The sequence below is a fragment of the Eurytemora carolleeae genome, unplaced genomic scaffold (genome assembly GCF_000591075.1).
Source record: "Eurytemora carolleeae unplaced genomic scaffold, Eaff_2.0 scaffold86, whole genome shotgun sequence".
NCBI lineage: Eukaryota > Metazoa > Arthropoda > Copepoda > Calanoida > Temoridae > Eurytemora > Eurytemora carolleeae.
In genome coordinates, this window is record NW_019396290.1 from 301432 (window position 1) to 323260 (window position 21829).

The 21829-nt window shown below is 32.8% G+C and overlaps 1 protein-coding gene across 1 annotated transcript in view; it reads left to right on the plus strand.

The window, feature by feature from the left end:
* LOC111700246 (potassium voltage-gated channel protein Shab) overlaps positions 1–21829 on the plus strand; it is a gene marked incomplete in the record, with an annotated part of 52722 nt that overhangs the window by 23302 nt on the left and 7591 nt on the right. Inside the window, 10 exon segments of the mRNA XM_023471119.1 lie at positions 497–595; positions 3327–3429; positions 11622–11718; positions 12330–12423; positions 12765–12841; positions 13715–13777; positions 15900–16017; positions 16521–16608; positions 17961–18104; positions 18371–18451. Coding sequence (XP_023326887.1) covers positions 497–595; positions 3327–3429; positions 11622–11718; positions 12330–12423; positions 12765–12841; positions 13715–13777; positions 15900–16017; positions 16521–16608; positions 17961–18104; positions 18371–18451 — 964 coding nt within the window.

The following is a 21829-nucleotide window of genomic DNA, read 5'->3' on the forward strand; positions in this document are numbered from 1 at the left end:
GAGTTTTGTCAAGTTTTAATTTTATTACGATAATTCCAGAAGCATGATTGTCAAAACATAATTTAGGTATGACTGATAAACTAATTAGAGATTTTGCAAGATAATCAACCATGTTTTGTTTTTATCCTCTGGTCAAAAATGTTGAAATCACCATTTAATGTTTAAAAAGTTTATACGCATGCATATACAGAAATCCAACCCAAGATCTAAACTTGTGTGTGGATATCGTAAATCTTGAACGGTTGATCTCGATATCCAATGTGTTCACATTTACATTGAGGATTATTGTTTGATCCCTTAATAAAATTTTTCCCTGTAGGGTATACCCCCTACATTTAGGGAAGGAAATTAAGCCGGTTATCCCGAGATTCACAGCAAAAAAAATCTGACTTCTTATTGCATCTTTTTTATTACTTTTAAATTGATTTCTTTTTTGAGAATGCTATCTTTTTTCTGTTGGTTGTTGAATAATATATCGTATTTTAAATATCTACAGGAGGAAAAAGAGGAAGATTTTGGTTCAGGATTCTGTGCTCCAACTCAGAAACATCTCTGGAATTTGTTTGAGAATCCGCACCACTCATTTGCTGCCAAGGTACTTCATCTAATCTTTAGATAGATTAGTTATTCTCTTTACAGATAACAGTACTATACTCTGCACAGAGGGTTTCATGGTCAATGGTAACTCCTGAGAGAATGCATAAAGTTAAAAGTACATCTCTGCTTGTTTAACAATGCTGCACTAGACTACCAGTGAGATCAAAGCTGAGTTGTAACGTATGTTTGAACAATAAAACATCATTTTTTTCTAGGATTTGAAATCAAGTAAAAATTAGGAATAATTTTTTTTGTCTCATGAGTAAAATTGGCCAATCAGTGTAACTTTTACAATTTTAGGGAATGGTAATTAACTATAAAGGTTAAATCTTAAGACTGTAAATTTACTTGTAATTGACAAATAGGCAAATAACAACCAACCGACCTATTCTTTTATTTACAAATGTCCAGCTATAAGTAATTTATAAAATTCATATAAGTTTTAAAGCTTTGTATAGAAATCTAGAGCAATGAAACTGATAACAAGCCTTATAACAAGCTCCACGTATTCTTAATCTGATGGTTCAATTATCACTTGCAGAAAAATTTAGAAATCGTCAAAATAATTGAAAACCAAAGGAATTGAGTTTTTGCCACAAACTCAAATTTTCTAATCCCTTTATCTTTGCAAACTGATGGTGTGCATATTTAAATTATATATTTAAAACCTAGACTATTAGATCTTACAGAATATATAGTTTGACATATCAAAGGTATAATTTATTGGGTTGCAAAAATAAATGAATTAGAGAATGAGAATTTGTGGCAAAAACTCAATTCCTTTCCAAGGTTGAACAGAAATAACTTTTCCGTTTTCTACCATTTCTGCTTGACATAATAATTGGAAAATAAGTATTCATACAATTAACTAATAAACGTATATACAATTGTTTTTCGGTGTTTTTTATTGTAATAATATACATTTTCTTTTTTTGTAACAATGTACATTTTTATTATTTTTGTAATAATATACATTTTTACCTTTATTTGTAATAATATACATTTTCATTTTATTTGACGGGTTTGGCCAATTTTTACTTTTATCCTTGGTTCTTTTTACCAATATATCCTGAAAATAGATTGGCATATAAAACCTGTGGTCAAGATAGTAAAGATTAATAGGGGGGAGGTTACCAACCAGACAAGGAACTAAGGGAGAAACGAAACAAGGAAAAATGCTGCAAAAGATAAAAATACTACCCTGATAACCTTATAACAATGGAAAAGGAAGACGACATTATAGCAATACTTAAGTGTATTTGATGGTGTTACAAAAGCAAATGGTTTTACCAGACACTTATAAAATCACTTATTTTCTGAAATGTGTCTTTTTACACTGCACAATTGCTGTATTTCATCGTCATTGACCTTTTTAAAGTTAATACTTGATTCTAAAAGTCGTCTTCCTATTCCAGAGTTTTCTGGTTATCACTGTATGTACACTGTATTGTGTTATGTGAACATTTAAATGTCAACTAATGATTCCTATAATTTAAAAAATGGCTTATGCAATAAACTCTGTAACTTTTTCCATTGAACTATACTATGTGAGTAATTCAGGAAAATTTTAGGTCCACAGTTTTCTTAAGCTCCAAGCTTTGAGATATCAAGTCTTAGAATTTGGAACTAAAAAGACCTGTGAAAAACAAATCCCCAATTAAAATTTTTCAATTTTTTAGAAGTTTTTCACAATCCTCGGATATATTTTTTTCTGGACTTAAATTCTTGTGAATATGATCCAAACATAGGACTTTGTTTTCAGTGACATGCTTGCTGTGTTTTTATATAATGAAACAAGACTTTTGTTACATGTTTCATAGACCCGGGCAAACGGCTGGACCGAATGAGTCGAAATTTTTTGTGGACACTCATGGGTAGCCTGGGGGTGACAAAGGCTAAAAAATCGAATTAAAAAATCCACGGGCAACGTCGAGCCCTAGTTATACATAAATGCTTTAAATCTATGTTCTTTTTACAAAGCAAATGTTTTTTTTACGTGCCAAAACTTATTCAACAAATATACTTGTTTGCTACAGACAGGATCCAATAATATATTTAAAATTTAAATGAATCAAATTTTTCCTAATACTGTAAACTTAAACTCTTTCCTGTTGCCGGAAAAAAACTTTTTTGTTTGCAGATTCCTGATTCATGTTACCGATAAATCTTCAGATTATAAAGTTGTATTGAACAAGAAACACTATACAGTATACAGTGTACAGCATGCAGCATGCCTGCCAAACAAGAATGCAGGATTAAAGAATCTAAAGTTAAACCAGACAAAATCCATCTATGTTTGGTTTCAGGCTGGAATCCCAAGTATTACAGCTGGTTGTAAGATGCAAAATCCATCTATGTTTGGTTTTAGGTTGGTTGTGTCCAATCCCAAGTATTACAGCTGGTTGTAAACATGCAAAATCATTTAGAAAGGATATGAGTTTTTACAACAAACTGAAATTGTCTAATCCTCATATTTTTGTAACCTGATGTTGTAAGCCTTTGATATTTCGAACTGGCACTATTAACCTTATTGAATTAGTAGTTTGAAATAACAACGGGTTTCAAAGATATAGAAATTAAAATATTTGAGTTTGTGTCAAAAACTCATTTCCTTTAACAGAAGTTTTTTATTGATGTAATAAGTTTAAGAACCTATATTCCAGACCCAAAGCAAAAAAAATCTAACTTTCTATCAATGTATTTATCTATCTATTTGTCTATCTATCTAGTGTGTAGCAGTAGTATCCTGCCTATTTGTTGTTGTATCTACCCTCTGCCTGATTATCTCAACCCTCCCTTCATTTCAACAGAAAGATCTCAGCGGCATTGCACGTAAGTAATGTTCATGCGCACTGTACAGTGTATGCCGTACACTTTATATTTGGGTTGGTAAAAAATTCAAATAAAAAAGCAAGGTCGACTGTTTTTTCACTAGCATTAGAACTATTAGTTTTAACATTATAATGTATAAGGCAGACATGTACACATAAATTAGGACTCCAGTCTGGGTCGATTTTAAGTTGTCGCAACGTCTTGGCTCATACTTCTTGGCACCTTAGAACAATATACATTTTGAATTATAAACTACTTTCTTTTTTTTGCTTGTTTTTAGAAAGAAATTGGCAAACAATTCTCTTTTTGCGTGTATGGACTTTTTTTGGAACATTCATGCGAGTTAAATTTCCAACAATTATTAAAACTTTTCTTTTTGATTTTCTGCCGACATCATAATCAATCAATTCCGCATTTTTCCTGTTTATGGCACGACAATATTGAGTAGGTGGGAGGGTTTACGTAGATGTGGGCTGAGAATTGAAAAACATGTTTTTATCGAATATACTAACTTGTCACCGTTGTATTTTTAGATAAGTATACAGGGTGTCCCAAAAAACATGGGAATTCAGTGACGAATTCGATATCGTCTTTATAAATAATTCTTTGGTTTAGTATAGTGATACCTACTGAGAAAGCTGTAATCTGTAAGAGTTTCGTCTGCTGTGTTCACATCTTGTTTGTTTATGTTTTAACTGCATACTTATTGAAACAAGAAAATTACAGTATAAAAACAGAGTAAACTTGTCCGTCTTCACTGTTCATCTTGCGGAGACATTAAAGACACATCTTCACAGTCTTTTACCCTTTTCATAAAATAAACTCTAGCACACATGATAATATTATGGGTTTTTAAATTAGGTATTACAATGCTAATTCATAACAAAGACGATATCGAATTCGTCACTGAATTCCCATGTTTTTTGGGACACCCTGTATAAAACATGTAAATAATGCAAATACACTAAACATAAAAAGGGGGAAAAGTATATTATGATACAGAAAAAAGGTGAGACTATTCTGTGATCAGTGGAATTCTATTATTTATAATTTCCTTGAAATTTGAACTGAAATATTTTAGTTTTGTGAGTATGTTGTTTCCAAACTAACTGATATGACTAGGAGGAGTAGGATGGGAAGTAAATAGAGAAAGGAAATGATGTGATGAGAAGGAGGATACATTTGTCGTCAAGATAAACTATTCCTTGTCCTTTCACAGACACACATTTACATACACCCCCACTCGTGTTTCATACATACAGTTAAATACAGGGTTATTTATGTTCCATACGTTCAGTTACATACACGCTATTTATGTTTCATACATTCAGTTACATAACCCCCTTTATGTTACATACATATAGTTCCATACAAGCTATTCCTGTTCCATAAATACAGTTCTATACACGGGTATTCATGATTAATACGTACAGTTCCAGACACTATAGTTTCAATAGCAGTATAGCGCCGATGTAAGGATTTATCTCTAACACATGGCTGAACCCTGATTGGGTTAGGCGCTAATGGACTTGGCATACTATGGTGTAGAGAGGAGCGTTCATGTTCCATAAATATATAGTTCCATACAAGGGGTATTGATCAATGATCATGTCTCATAATACAGTTAAATACAGGGGTAATCATGTCTCATAATACATGTACATACAGGGGTAATCATGTCTCATAATACATGTACATACAGGGGTAATCATGTCTCATAATACAGTTACATACAGGGGTAATCATGTTTCATAATACAGTTACATACAGGGGTAATCATGTCTGATAATACAGTTACATACAGGGGTAATCATGTCTCATAATACAGTTACATACAGGGGTAATCATGTCTCATAATACAGTTACATACAGGGGTAATCATGTCTCATAATACAGTTAAATACAGGGGTAATCATGTCTCGATCATAATACAGTTACATACAGGGTTATTTATGTTCTTAAAATACAGTTCTATACATTAAATATTGCGTTAATTTTACAGTAAAGCATTCATTTATAATCCTAAAATGAAAGTATACAATATAAAGTATGTAAATAAACACTTATTGCTAAATTGTTAAATCTTTAAAATCTAAATTAGTTTTTTTCTTATGGTTCAGTAACCGAGACTAACGTAAGGTTAGTTACTCTTAGTTGTATTGGTATAACATCATGGTAACATTGTAATCATGTTTTTATCTACCCTGTTTATGGAAATGTTAATGGAAATACCGACAATTTTTAGCTTCTCAATTCCTGATAAACAACCACAATTGTTTCGTCCCATCATTTATTAATGGTATCCCCCATCCATCCACTTTTCAAAGATATCTATGACCGGAGAAAAGGCCGATTTATCGTTTAGAATTCCAGCGGAAAGGTATAATACCTTCGCACAGACACCATTTAAAAGTTTTTTTTTCAGAAACAGCAGCCCAATAAAATCTAAAATTATCATATTTCAATGACATAATGTGTCAGCCATTCTATAATAATATATAAGATTTTTTGATTTTAGAATAAGCAAGAAATTCACGTTTTACGTGTTCAAACATGATTTAACAAATTTAACACGTTTATACAAAGACGACTTTCTCTCTCAGACAAACCAGTTCCTAGATTCCAACTCTTCAATAAATCACGGGGATTTCTGGGGAAGTTGAGAAAACGTAGCAAACCGCTAAATGTTAAAAATAAGTTATATTTTAAAAATAGACAATTTAGAAATAAGTTTGAATAAAATTTTACAAAAAGCATCAAATTGTATAAATGCAAAGGTATACCTTTGCGCATGAATTCTGAATGATAAATCGGCTTTTTCTCATGCCACAGTTGTCTTTAAAAAGTAAGGCTAATACCAATAAATAGCTAATAGGCTATTCAGTTTACCCTCAAATTACCCAAATATGTGAAAGGTCCCTTTAACCCTCAAAAGTCTTATTTTTGACACTATCACCGTGAAATTTTGTGACTTTTAATGAATAGTAATGTAAAGGATTTTTTGTAAAAAAAATATTTTTTAAAGGAATTGACTTTTTGTCACAAACTCTGATTTTCTAATCCCTATATCTTTGGATTTCAACGTTGTAACCTTTGAAATTTCAAACTATGACTTTTGTTAGATCAAAAAATATAAGTTTGAAATATCAAAGATTTACGACATTGGGTTCCAAAGATATTGGGATTAGAAAATCAGAGTTTGTGGCAAAGAGTCAATTCCTTTGTAGGCTAGGGTACAGGGCGAAAAAGGCTGGTCTGGAAAAAAATCTAAAATAGCCCATGTTTTTTTTTTACCTGAAGCTGCAGATCTAAATACCATATTTGTTTAAAAGGCCCTGAAAAATATATGTAGAAACATGTGTCGCACTTTGATATTTGTTTAAAACAAAACAAAACAACATTTTTTTCTTCATTTTTTTAACCTTATTAAGGCATATTTTTCCACCCTCCTTAGCATCCAAAATATAAAAAAGTTATCGGTCTAATTTTTTTCTTTGAACTGGCCCTGAAAAATATATGTAGAAACATGTGTCGCACTTTGATATTTGTTTAAAACAAAACAAAACAAAATTTTTCTTCATTTTTTTAACCTTATTAAGGCATATTTTTCCACCCTCCTTAGCATCCAAAATATAAAAAAGTTATCGGTCTAATTTTTTCTTTGAACTGGCCATGAAAAATTGGGCTATGCACATGCATTAAAACCCTAAACCTATTCTATAAGGTCTTTTTCTAGGGGGCGAGGAGTTTGGCATTTGGCGTTTGGCCCCCCCCCCCAAGCTATGCATAGATTCAGACCCCCCAGCCTTTATAGGGTTAAGTAACAAATTGTCCGCGAGGACTTAATTGTAATCTAGCAAGCTTTTGTTTTCCCTAAATTAGTTTCCAAATGATTTACAACCTAGAGAGGTGGAGTTTATATTATCTATATTCGATACAGTTACTTAGTTCCCAATCTTTTCCAGGCTACTGTTTGCTTAACAACATAGGGAATATATAAAGGAAACCATTTCGGTGTTTATTTATATTTATCACTTGTTGGTTTGTTTGGATTCGATTTATTTCAAAACGTCCTATCCTTGGACCAAAATAGCCCAAGAATGGTTTTTGGTTTTAATCAAGAAAATACCGACATGTTATTGTTCAAATGTAAATACAAAGATAAATAATAAAACATATTTTTATCATTAAAAATAGGAATATTTATGTACAAAGGATTTGAGTTTTGGCCAAAAATCTCAAACTTTAATCCCAATATGTTCAACCTGATGGTGTAAACCTTTAATTTTTCAAGCTTAAATTATTAGATTGGCATAATTATTAGTTTGAAATATCTAAGGTCTAGAACCTTGGGTTCTCAAGACATAAGGATGAGAAAGCCAGCGTTTGTGGCAAGACGTAATTCCTTCGCCTAGTTGTTTATAAAGTACGATGTTTACAAATCTGTTAATTTTTTTATTTCAATTTTCGTCTGTGTAAAAGTGAACTTTATTTCTTGCAACTTATTCATATCAAACACTTTCGAGTTCTGTTTGAGGTTGATATTATTGATAAAAAAGGCTATAAATCTACCTTGTCTATCATGACTATATAATAAATAAGATAAATGACTTTCACAATAAAAAAAATGCATTTTGCAAAACATTCAGAATCAACTGCATACTAATATGCTGATTTATACATCTTATTTGTTAATAACCTGCATTGGGTGCAGGGGTGGTTTGTGGTTTATCAGCATCCAATACTGTTTTCTTATATTGGGTGCATGGGTGGTTTGTGGTTTATCAGCATCCAATACTGTTTTCTTATATTGGGTGCAGGGGTGGTTTGTGGTTTATCAGCATCCAATACTGTTTTCTTATATTGGGTGCAGGGGTGGTTTGTGGTTTATCAGCATCCGATACTGTTTTCCTATATTGGGTGCAGGGGTGGTTTGTGGTTTATCAGCATCCAATACTGTTTTCTTATATTGGGTGCAGAGGTGGTTTGTGATTAGTCAGCATACAATACTGTTTTCTTAATCAGTTTGAAAAACATCATTAACAAAATCTTAAATGTTTCCAGAGAAGAATATGGGCGCGAAGCGTCCTGTATTTTTTCTATAATATATAGTTCTAAAACGCAATCATTTCTATAACTTTGCAACCTAACGGTGTAAACTTTGATATTTCAATCTGAGATTATTTGATTTAATAGAAATCTACGACATTGGGCTGAGTTAGAAAATCAGAGTTTGTGGCAAACTCAATTCCTTTGTTTACAGTTCTGGACAAGAAACTGCTGTACACTTTTATGCAATTGTTGTATATATCCTTCTTAGGATTTTGAACGCTGTTTTTACTGATAAAATATCAATTTGGACAAAGAGAGGTTTTTGCAGACATGTATGGTTTGCCTTGTGCATTAAGTACTTCTTATTATGGTGTTTGACATTGGCCACACTGGTGTTTTACATGACGTGTTTTTTTCTTTTTAAGGTAATGACACACTACTTCTCTTAAAATGCATTTGTCTTTTGTTTTGTGGTGAGAATGGACAAAAAGATTTCAAAATTTGACTTAAGTATAAGGTTTGTAGTGTGAACCCAATATGACTGACCCCACCCCCCTCTGATACCCCGTTGTGTGCTATGCAGTACACTAGAAGTTTATCTTGATAAAGAATAATTTCTAAAGAAGAAAAATATATTTTTTTCCTCTCGTTTTATTTTGAGCTTGTGGTTTGCAATGTTGATTTCTTGAATACCAGAGCTTGATGGGTCGTAAACATCTGAATATAAGATGGCAAGATATGCTGGAGGGGGTGGGGTGAAGGGAGTGAGGGGAATAGTAGGAACCGAAAAATTACTACTTTTCCAGGGTTTAGCTGGGTTTATAAACCATCGAGGAATAATAATTACTATGGATGAATTAATGAAATATTTGATGATAATCGAGAGCTTTAGTTTTTAGTACTTTCTGGTTCACTAAATCTTTAGAGAGGAAAAGACTATAAAAACGTACAGTATAAACAAGAGACTGAAGAAGGAAAAATTGAGTTGTCTCCATGTAAGATTTCCCTCCATTATTCCGATATTCAAAGGTCGTCAAAATATTTGTGACAAATTGTTTCTCCGCTGTCCCAAGAACATCAATTTTTTCCTCGTAAAATTTTTCGTGACATTTTATCACTTTTCCTAAGCTCCACACGCCTTACCACAATATGTGTAAACACAAAAAATGTTTGCTTTTGTCTCAATCCTTTAATACTGGTATTAAAGATACTAGTAAGAGTTTTTCCTACAGAAACTAAATCGTTATTAAAAACTAAGATTTGCTAAACCCTATATTTTTGATATTTCAAACTATAAATCATGTTAAATCAAATAGTCTAAATTTGACTTATTAAACACTATCAGATTGCAAACATGTGGCACTGAGAAAACCGACATTTTTTTTATTTGATTTTTGAAACACCCAGGATGTAATTCGGTTCAGTAGATTTTCATGATAAATTGTCTCTCATGAATATTTTTCAAGATACAGATATAAGGAAGAATATATATTCTATGTCTAAAAAATCAATTGATATATTTATAAGTGAATCGTATTTTTTTGTCAAAATTGGATTATTTGCTTATCTTACTCTTTTGTTGCAAGCCTTACGTACATTTGAAATGATAACAATAACAAATTATCTTGTTTTCAAAAATTTCAAAATTAATTCTAATTTCGTTGTTGTAAACAAACATAAAAACCAAATATATGGAGAAAAAAATGATCAGCAAAGTAATGTACGTAAATGAACACAAACTTACTTCTACCAAATTCAAACTAAAACTTGTAAAATGTTTCTACTGAACTCAAAATGTGTCTTTGTATGTTTATTATTATATATATTTGGAGTCTAGAGTTGAGATGCTTTCATCGTTTATTGAAGAAAAATGATATATTATCATGTATAAATATATATATTTAATATATATATATATATTTACTAGTATAAAGTAAATATAAGAAAAGAAAACTTGGCACAACCCGGAACCATATTTTCACTTTATTTTTTTTTATTAAATTCAACCCCTTATATAATTTAGATTTACCTTTCAGAACAGAACATTCACCACGATTAGGGTTTCCAGAGAACAAAAACTTCTTGTTCGTATTTTGCAGACTTTTTCACGAAATTTCGTATTTTTTCGCGAAAATAAATTAAGCGAAAAAATGCAAAAATGATGCGAAATTTTGCTAAAATTGTTTTCGTGAAATTTAGCGAAAAATAATTCCGCGAAAACCATAAGTTGTGGCTGATAAATCAGGGCCCCAAAAGCCCCTAATTTTTTGTCAGCGAGTCTTCACTTTTGAAACCATTTATTAATTTAGTGTAAATATTTGGAATTTTAATGAGTTTAACATTTTAGATATAATATGATATAATATTATATAATATTATTTAATGTCTATTGTTACACTTCCTTTCATGGTTTTTGATGAATATGGTGTTTATGACGAGTTTCTGAGTTTCTGTTCGATACAACCATGAACATACTTACATACTTACATACATATTTTCAATTCAGCCAGGACATACTAAGATCATTTAGTTTCAAGTTTCAGTACAACATTTAATAACGTACAAGGGCATATTCAGGGGGGCAAGGGGGGCAGTGCCTCTAGACCTGTAAAGGGGGCGCAGCCGCCCTAGAATTTTAAAAATAGAATTTTGAAGAAAAAAAGATTACTCCTACTTTTTTGCAGAGTTTTTCATTTTCAAAAATGGTTTTTACTATCTGTAATAAAAATACTAAAATAGCATATAATAAAATGCAGATTTTTAAGAAACATTTTTTTCTGCTTTTTTTGTTGGCATGAGAGATAAAAAGTACTTTCAAAGTATTTAACTGTATGTGTACTTTTAAAGTTTCTTATACTTTAAAACCTTATATCCAAAAAGCCAAATATTTTGAATACCCCCCCCCCCTATATATATACGCCCTTGAATTAATGTAGAAATGTTTGAAAAAGCAAAGCTTGAATTAATGATGAACCATGATCTACAGATGTTCACTTTTATCATTTCTTTCAAACTTAGGAACAACTTCGCTAACTCTTTTATATTTATTTATCTAGGAAAAGAAAATTTCTAAAAAGCCAGATTTTGCTTTTTTATAAAATATTTTTTCAGTTTTCTAACTTTTCATTTCTTTGTTTCAGAGGAAGAATACTTTTTCGAGGTTGCCGAGGCTGTATTTGTTGGTTGGTTCACCTTTGAATATGTGATTCGTTTTATTGCAGCACCACATAAAATAAAGTAAGCATTTTCAAAAAAAGAGAGAGATAAATTCAGGTAATTTCCTATTATACGATTTTTGGAACCCCCCCCCCCCCCGCTCGACCCCCGAGTTAGTCCTAGCCGCAGCCCAAAAAATGTCTTAACCTAACCTAACCTTAAAATAATACAAAAAGATAATAACAATTTTGCTGAAAATTAGTTTGTCATGCACAAAGTTGATAGTAAGGTGAAGGGGGGGGGGGAGGGAGGTGTCCAAAAATCGTTCTCTAGGACAGACCATAAATTCATTTTTAAGACTTTAGAAGCATGGGGGGGAAAGAAATCATAGTTTGCTAGTTTTTTTACCTCTTTCTGATAATTTTCGGCCCCACATAATTATTAATTACAAATTCATTTATTTTCCTCAGCACCAAAAATAACCTGTCAACCGGCAAACAAAAGTAAAAAATTAATTGTTAATAAATATTTTCCTCTAAATTTGAAAAGATACTCGGCTGTTATTTCGTGGACCATATTTTTTCAAAAAAAAAAAAAATTTCTTTTTTAAAAAAAAGGGTTTTCATGTACATGTAAGATAAGCCAGCATTGGTAATTAATAAAAGCTTATTCTAATTTTAACACATTTTTAGGTTTTTGAAAGCAGTAATGAATATTATAGACCTGCTGGGTATCCTTCCATACTTTATGTCCCTCTCTATCTCACTCATTACAACCTCAGGAGGGGTAAGTTAAGTACTAAGTACAGTACATAGAAATAACAAATATATTATGTACAATATGTTGTTATTGTACACACAAATTACTGACGTCCGACTTAAAAGTCTAATCATACCATTTTTTTCATTTGTCAATTTTAATGTAATGGGAACAAGTTTCAGAAAAAAAACTATAATTTAACCTTTTTAATTAGAAACATAAAAAAGGTATTTTTTTCGGAGCCAAAAAAACTAAAGATTTTGCAATGTTTTTTAATTGTTTTCTAAAAATCAAAATAAGAATGGTAATTTTTTGGTTTGAAGTAAGTTTATATTATCAAATTCTTAAATTGGTTTTGAATTATTTAGTTGAACACGGACCAGGCCAAGTATCAGGATGAAATGAGAAGAATTGCTCAAATCTTCAGAATCATGAGGATACTAAGGTATAGTTGTACAGACACCCTCTTCTATGTAGACACGGACACTTCTACACACAGAGACACGGACATTTCTACAAACTGACACTTGTTCACATGGCTACTTCTACACGCGGATTATTCATCACACGGACACTTACACATGGATAATGCTACATAAGATAATTTATCACACGGACATTTCTACTCACGGACACTTTTACGCATGGATACTTCTACACACAGATACTTTTACACATGGATACTTCTACAAACGGACACTTCATATATGTTGCGACACTTATTTACACTGACAATTATACATGCAGACACTTCTACACACGGACGAACTTCCACATTTACCGGTATAAACTGGAGAAGCTGAAAGGGTGGGAACCATCTTGTCGGTTAAAAGAAATCCCTGCATGTAAAAATACAGATAAAAGTAAATGTGACAAAAACTTTTGAAAAGAATATTATTCCAAGTTTTCCACACCGTCAGTTGTTTTACAACTTGTAAGAAAACAGATAAGACAAACTTAGAGCTAGAGCTAGTCGGGGAAACATGGCAAGCTTCTCAGTTTTAAATGAGCAACTAAAGATTATTTTTGTTGTTTAACTCGGCAGGGGCAGTATATAGTCGTACACATTGAGTACAGTTGGATTCAAATCACTGCACTCACATTTCAATTCCTGCAGTTTTTGTGCGTTTTTTACTTCTCTATTTGTAACTTGTTATACTTTTTTTCCTTTACATAAAAAAACGGGTTGAAAGTGAAACTGTGTCACATTTTAAACCGATGACGTCAGGCATAATTTCTTCAAGATCTCAAGGCCCCATCTTGATAATAAATTTAATGCTGCCAGATTATTTTGTTTAAAATAATACAATTTTTTCAGGATTTTCAAGTTAGCTCGTCATATTACCGGTTTACAAACACTAGGGATGACCCTGAGGAACAGGTAGAGAAATATTGACTAATAATTGTACAAATTAGCAGAATTGGGGGGGGGGACTTAGTGTAATATTGGACTTAATACAAGTTTTAATTGTAAAATCTACTCAGTAGGCTTTCTAGAACTGAAAACAAAAATAGTAGATCTACTAAAATAGTAGAAAGAGTAGATTTGATTTTAGTGACACGAATAGTAAACCTACTGAAAGTGCAAGAAAACATAGTTCTACTAAAATAACAAGAAAAGAAACATTAGTTCTACTTAAAGGACAAAAAACAGTAGATCTACTGGAAGTACAAGGCACGGTAGATTCACTGGTAGTAAAAGAAACAATAGATCTACTGGAGTAAAAGAAATTTGTAGATTCACTAGTAGTACAAGAAACAGTAGCTCTACCAGAAATAAAAAGCAGCAGGTTTACTGGAAGTACAAAAACAGTAGATCTACCGAAAGTACTAGGAACTGTCGATCTACTGAAAGTACTAGGTACATTAAATCTACTGGAAGAACTTGGAACAACAGATCTACTGGAAGTACTAGGAACAGTAGGTCAACTGCATAAGTAAAAGAAACAGCAGTTCTACATACTAAAAGGACAAAGACAGTAGATCTACTGTAAGTACAGGAACAGTAGATCTTTATGAACTACTAACAGCAGTAGATCTACTGGAAGTGCAAGAAACAATAGTCCTACTAAAAGAACAAGAAACAGTAGATCTACTGTAAATGCTAGTATTAGTAGATGTACTGGAAGTACATGAAAAAATAGATCTACTGGAAGTACTAAGAACAGTAGAACTGGAAGTACTAGGAACAGCAGATCTACTGAAGTACTAAGAACAGTAGATTTACTGGAAGTTATAGGAATAGTAGATCCACTGGAAGTACTAGGAACAATATATCTACTGAAAGAACTATAGGAACAGTATATCTACTGGAAGTACTAGAAACAGTAGATGTACTGAAAGCACTAGGAACAATATATCTACTGGAAGAACTAGGAACAGTTTTATCTACTGAAAGAAATATAGGAACAGTATATCTTGTGGAAGTACTAGAAACAGTAAATCTACTGAAAGCACTAGGAACAATATATCTACTGGAAGAACTAGGAACAGTAGATCTACTGGAAGTACTAGGAACAGTAGATCTACTGGAAGTATTAGGAACAGTAGATCTACTGGAATTTCTAGAAACATTAGATCTACTAGATGTACTAGGAACATTAGATCTACTGGAAGAGCTAGGAACAGTAGATCTGCTAGAAGTACTAGGAACAGTAGATCTACTGAAAGTACTAGGAACAGTAGAACTACTGGAATTTCTAGAAACATTAGATCTACTAGAAGTACTAGGAACAGTAGATCTACTGGAAGGGCTAGGAACAGTAGATCTACTAGAAGTACTAGGAACAGTAGAACTACTGGAAGAACTAGGAACAGTAGATCTACTAGAAGTTGTAAGAAACCGGAAGAAAAAGATGGGTAAAATCATCCCAGGCCAAGTAGCTAGAAAGGAAAAAATTGATTATCGGAAATTGTGTCAAATATTTGGCGTCATATAAATAATTCATCTTTCATATTCTTCAAAGAAATGGTAGGGGCCGGTAGATAGAAGGAAAAGGGGGCTGCAAGTTTGGATAATGCGGGGGCTGCAAGTATGAATAAAATGGGGGCTGCAAGTTTGGATAATCCGGGGGCTACAAGTTTGAATAAAATGGGGGCTGCAAGTTTTTGATAAAATGGGGGCTGCAAGTATGAATAAAATGGGGGCTGCAAGTATGAAATGGGGGCTGCAAGTTTGGATCAAATGGGAGCTGCAAGTTTGGATCAAATGGGAGCTGCAAGTTTGGATCAAATGGGGGCTGCAAGCATGGATAAAATTGGGGGGGGGGGGGTGTATAAGCTTGAATTTATATTGTATCAAGCAGAAAGAAAAGAACACTTAAAAAGTAAATTTCCAATAAAGAAAACTCGAGAAGTCGATAAGAAAGTCAACAATAAAAATGTATTTTTTAATTTATGTGTATTATTATTTTAATTTAATAATATTTGATTTATGTGTATTATTCAAATCGTTTGTTTTGTAAACTTTTTCTATTCAATTGAAAAATTGTATTATTTTTCAGTTATAAGGAGCTGGGGTTGCTCATGTTGGTTGTAATCATGGGTATGCTCATATTCAGCGGTTTAGCTTATGTGGCAGAGAAGGATGAAGTAGATACAAACTTCATCTCTATGCCGCAGGTACCTTATCTACCTTGTCCACCTTGTCTACCTTGTCTACCTTGTCTACCTTGTCTACCTTGTCTACCTTTTCTACCGTGTCTACCCTTGCCTACTTTGTCTACCTTATACCTACATTTTCTACCTTGTCTAGCTTGTTAACCTTGTATACCTTGTCTACCTTGTCTACCTTGTCTACCTTGACTTCCTTGTCTACCTTGTCTACCTTGTCTACCGTGTCTTCCTTGTGTGCCTTGTCTACCTTATCTACCTTGCCTACCTTGTCTACCTTGTATACCTTGTCTACCTTGTCTACATTGTCTACCTTTTCTACCTTGTCTACCTTGTCTACCGTGTCTACCTTGTCTACCTTGTCTACCTTGCATACCTTGGTTACCTTGTCTACCTTATATACCTTGTCTACCTTGTCTACCTTGTCTACCTTGTCTACCTTGTCTACCTAGTACCTAAACAATAGAAACACAGTATCACATTAATCCACTGTTAAAGTGTGTATTGTTTAGGCCTTGTATTGGGCAATTATCACGATGACGTCCGTAGGATACGGGGATATATCTCCTACCACATGGTTTGGCAAGCTAGTAGGATCAGGTCAGTAGGATACGGGGATATATCTCCTACCACATGGTTTGGCAAGCTAGTAGAATCAGGTCAGTAGGATACGGGGATATATCTCCTACCACATGGTTTGGCAAGCTAGTAGGATCAGTAGGATACGGGGATATATCTCCTACCACATGGTTTGGCAAGCTAGTAGGATCAGGTCAGTAGGATACGGGGATATATCTCCTACCACATGGCTTGGCAAGCTAGTAGTATCAGGTCAGTAGGATATTGAAATATCTCTTCTACCACATTGTTTGGTAAGTTAGTTGGATCAGGTCAGTAGGATATTGAAATATCTCTCCTACCACATTGTTTGGCAAGGATATATCTCTTACATCATGGCTTGGTGAGCTGGTTGGAATAGCTTAGTAGGGTCCAGGAACATATCTCCAAACACATGGTTTGGCCAGCTAGTTGAACCACGTCAGTAGGATAAATGGATATATCTCCTACAACATGGTTTGGTAAGCTGGTCGGAAAATCTGAGTAGGATACAGGAATGTATCTCCTAATGCATGGTTTGGTAAGCTGTTTGGAATTTCTGAGTAGGATACAGGAATATATCTCCTTATACATGGTTTGGTAAGCTGGTTGGAATATCTGAGTAGGATTCAGTAATATATCTCCTTATACATGGTTTCGTAAGCTGGTTGGAATAGCTTAGTAGGATCCAGAAATATATCTCCTAATACATGGTTTGGCAAGCTAGTAGGATCACGACAGTAGGATACGGGCATATATCTCCTACCACATGGTTTGGTAAGCTGGTTGGAATATCTGAGTAGGATACAGGAATATATCTCCTACCACATGGTTTGGTAAGCTGGTTGGAATATCTGAGTAGGATACAGTAATATATCTCCTTATACATGGTTTCGTAAGCTGGTTGGAATAGCTTAGTAGGATACAGGAATATATCTCCTAATACATGGTTTGGTAAGCTGGTTGGAATAGCTTAGTAGGATCCAGGAATATATCTCCTAATACATGGTTTGGTAAGCTCGTTGGAATATCTGAGTAGGATACAGGAATATATCTCCTTATACATGGTTTGGTAAGTGGTTGGAATATCTGAGTCAAATACTTTTGAATGTACGTAACAGCTAATCTTGTTCCTGAAGAGATAGGTCTCCTATCTCCACTTCCAAAGGTTAATATTTGAATAAAATTGCGGCGAGCTAAAAATCGTAACGATTTTTTTTAATTCAACGGTTTAAATATTTAAAACTTTGAAAAAAGTTTATGTATCAATCTATTTAATTTTGACAAAAAAAACTCCCTATAATCAAGTTAACTTTTTTAGGTTATTTCTTAATTGATTCTTTTTTATTTGCTAGCATGTGCAATCTGTGGTGTGCTGTGTATCTCCCTTCCCATCCCCATCATCGTGAACAACTTCAACAAGTTCTACGAGAAGGCCAAGATTGAGGAGGAGATCCTTCTCAAGAAGAAGAAAGCGTCCTGGGAGGATGCAAAGCGAGGTCAGAACATTTTATTTATTATTTTTTGTGTATGATAATTTGTATAATAATTATATGTCTCTCTTATTACCTTTGCCTTTAATGGTGTTAATTATTTCAATGTTAAAATTTGTTTTTAAAAAGTTAAATGTTTTGTATGGAGTTAAATTGTGTATACTAATGCCGAAAATTAATTTGTTTTAAAAACTATTTTATGTTCAATTTAAATCTAACCTTTTATTACTTTATATCAGATTACTCGTATGTTGACTCTAAAACATTTTCAGGTGTATTTCAAAACATTCATGATTCTTTTGAAGAATTAAGTTCAGCCCATTGTAATGATAAAAATGCTCAATTCTCTCCTGGTGAGCAATATTATTTTTTCCATTTACTTCCTACTTACTTATACTCAAGTTTTTAACTCTCTACAGGCTTTAAAACCTCAAAGTTTTACCTTACATGATCAGAGAGGTTTTCAAGTCTAAGAGAGTTAATTTTTGTTTCTATACTTACTATTTTTCTCTCTTACACCATTGCAATTTTAATCTTAGTTTTTCAAAATCAACGGGATATCAATTCCATCCTATTTTTCTGAATTTTGTGCACTTTTTACACTCGATTTTATATAATTCTACTAGAGTAGACAATTTTTAAAAACCTGCATATTTTGTGACTTGTTTCAGTTTAGCTGAACGTTTAATCAAATAACGTCTTTATATGAAGGTTTAAATCTTTTTCTATCTATTTTCACTTTAGATTTTCTTGTTTTGCACAAACTTTGATGTTCTGGATTTATAAAGAAATTCTGTTTAATGGTATTTTGGTAATTGTTTGCATTAAAATTGAGTCTTTGTCACAAACTCTGATTTTTAATCCATGACTTCTGTTGGATTAAATAATTTAAGTTTGAAATGTCAAAGGTGCACACCACCAGGTTTCAAAGATAATAAAAGGGATTAGAAAGTTTGAGTTTGTGGCAAAGACTCAAAATATCTTTCCGATTTGATAAGAACTAAAAAAGTGTACAGTCCCTTTAATTTATTAGTTTTGTACAGCTTGACAGAGGTTTATACCTTTGGCATGCCCCCTATCCGGGGCTTGGCAAGGAAACTTTATTGAGCAAAATCAACTGATTTGTCGCTACTTATATCTTCCAATTTTCTATAAATGGTAAATTATCACTATCATAAGTATATTTTGAGGGTTATGAAAACCTTCTCATTTACAAATATAAAAATAAATTGCTAATACTTTGTCCTGATATTATGTTGAGGTTGCCAAAATGCTATTTTCCAGAAAATTAAAGGGACTGTTTAGATATTTGTAAACAGGTGTTTGGATGTATAATTACAAATTTTATTTAGAAAATACCTTGTTTAGATTCATCAACCCATATCAATTTTGGATTTGGTTGCTATTAATCTTACTTTTATTAATAGCGTACGTATTTGAGAAAGAAATGGTTTAAAACGCTTATTGCTTGAGTTCATATACCACTCAAACCGTGAATTATTCAATTATATTTACAGCTTATAATTTAAATATTACAATTCATAAATTCCGACTTTTATTCTGGTCGTTCGAATGTTTGTAGGACACAAGCAATTTATTCATTCAAATTTCGAGGATCCTCTATAATAGCGAATACAAAATTTTCAACCAATCGTTTGTCTCAATTATTTACACAAACGCAACTGATCGGTAATGCTGTGCTTTAAACATATTTTAGTGCAATCCGAGAATTTGCATGGGCTTCTTCGCTGTTAGCATTCAACGTTGTAACCCATTTCCCCGATGTAAAACTGCTATATTAAAAATAAACTTAGTAACGATCGAATCCAGATATGATTTGGATTCAGCCTCAACCTCTTTAGATATTTCGCAATCACTCCCTTTAAGGGCAAAAGAAAAAGCGAAGAAGAAAACAACAAACTTTTTGGTTGAATATTTTGGCTAAACACTTATCACCTATTACAAATATCTGATCAGTCCTTTTATATGAATGATAACAAGACATCAAATGCTTTCAATGTATAAATGTATAAACAACGCTTGTTCTTGAAAATGGTTCCACCAATGAATGTTTCTGAAGTACTGTAGGATCTGTATAGTGAGGACCTAGTTTACCTTCTAAACCCAGGTAAGCAAATTAAGTCCAACCCTTAGGATATCTTAAACCCTGCAACTATAAGAGGTAGGTCAATTACACAAACTAGTTTCTAATCTGTTCTAATAAGTGGAAGTCAAATATACTACCCATGTTAATATTGTCCTTTCTTAACTTTATCTTCTTTGACGCTTTTGATCCCATATTGAGAGGAGAATTTACACTTTCAATCACAAGTTTCTATGATGTTCTAACGAAAATAACCAATAACAACTTACACCGTTAACCTCAGATATGACTTTGTTGTGTAACTTAGACTTTAAAAAGGCATTTGACTTTAGAGGTTTCATAAGATTAGTTGGAAAATTTAATCTATATATACAATATTACAATACGTCTTGACAAACATACTTTAATCTATATATACAATATTACAATACGTCTTGACAAACATACTTTAAAAATCTGTAACTTTTAATAAAAGTTAAAACTCATAGATGTGGTAAATGGTAAGAGTTGTACTAGCGTGAGAAGTAATGGGTAAAAAAGGTGTGTTTGCTATGGAGGGTATTTACGTGTGGGTTGAAGTATAAGTAAACTCATCAAATCCAGATTCCAGCAATTATATGGACAAACTATTCACTGCAGCAGTACTCTTATCATATATTCTACTCCTACGAGATAGAATAGATGGATAGGAGAGATAGATAGTAGAGAAAGATAATAGATAAGTGGCAGGGGCAACTTAAATTTTTTTCCAGGGGGATTATAGCGTGCATAGCGCGCCAAAATTTGTTATGTCTTAACTATGTTGCCAAATTTTGGATTTTTATATGTTTTTAAAAATCTTCATTTTGAGTGATTAAGTTGCACCGCATGCAAAATTTATTTTTGGATCTACACTTGAAAATCAAAACTAATGGGCTAGAATTTTTTCATAGCGCCCCCTCCCCCATTTTTCTTGGTGGGAGACCTCCCCCTTACATTCCTACGTTCCCGGCTTAGGCCGCATCTGATAAGTGGTTAAATAAATAAATAGAAGCTAGAAGGATTTTTGCAATGGAAATAGAGCAGGAAAGAATGGATGGGAGGATAGATGGGAGGGAAGGGAGCTATGATGGACGTGAGGGAAGGGAGGTAGGATGGATGGAAGGGAGCTAGGAAAGATGGGAGGGATTTAATCTATATATACAATATTACAATACGTCTTGACAAACATACTTTAAAAATCTGTAACTTTTAATAAAAGTTAAAACTCATAGATGTGGTAAATGGTAAGAGTTGTACTAGCGTGAGAAGTAATGGGTAAAAAAGGTGTGTTTGCTATGGAGGGTATTTACGTGTGGGTTGAAGTATAAGTAAACTCATCAAATCCAGATTCCAGCAATTATATGGACAAACTATTCACTGCAGCAGTACTCTTATCATATATTCTACTCCTACGAGATAGAATAGATGGATAGGAGAGATAGATAGTAGAGAAAGATAATAGATAAGTGGCAGGGGCAACTTAAATTTTTTTCCAGGGGGATTATAGCGTGCATAGCGCGCCAAAATTTGTTATGTCTTAACTATGTTGCCAAATTTTGGATTTTTATATGTTTTTAAAAATCTTCATTTTGAGTGATTAAGTTGC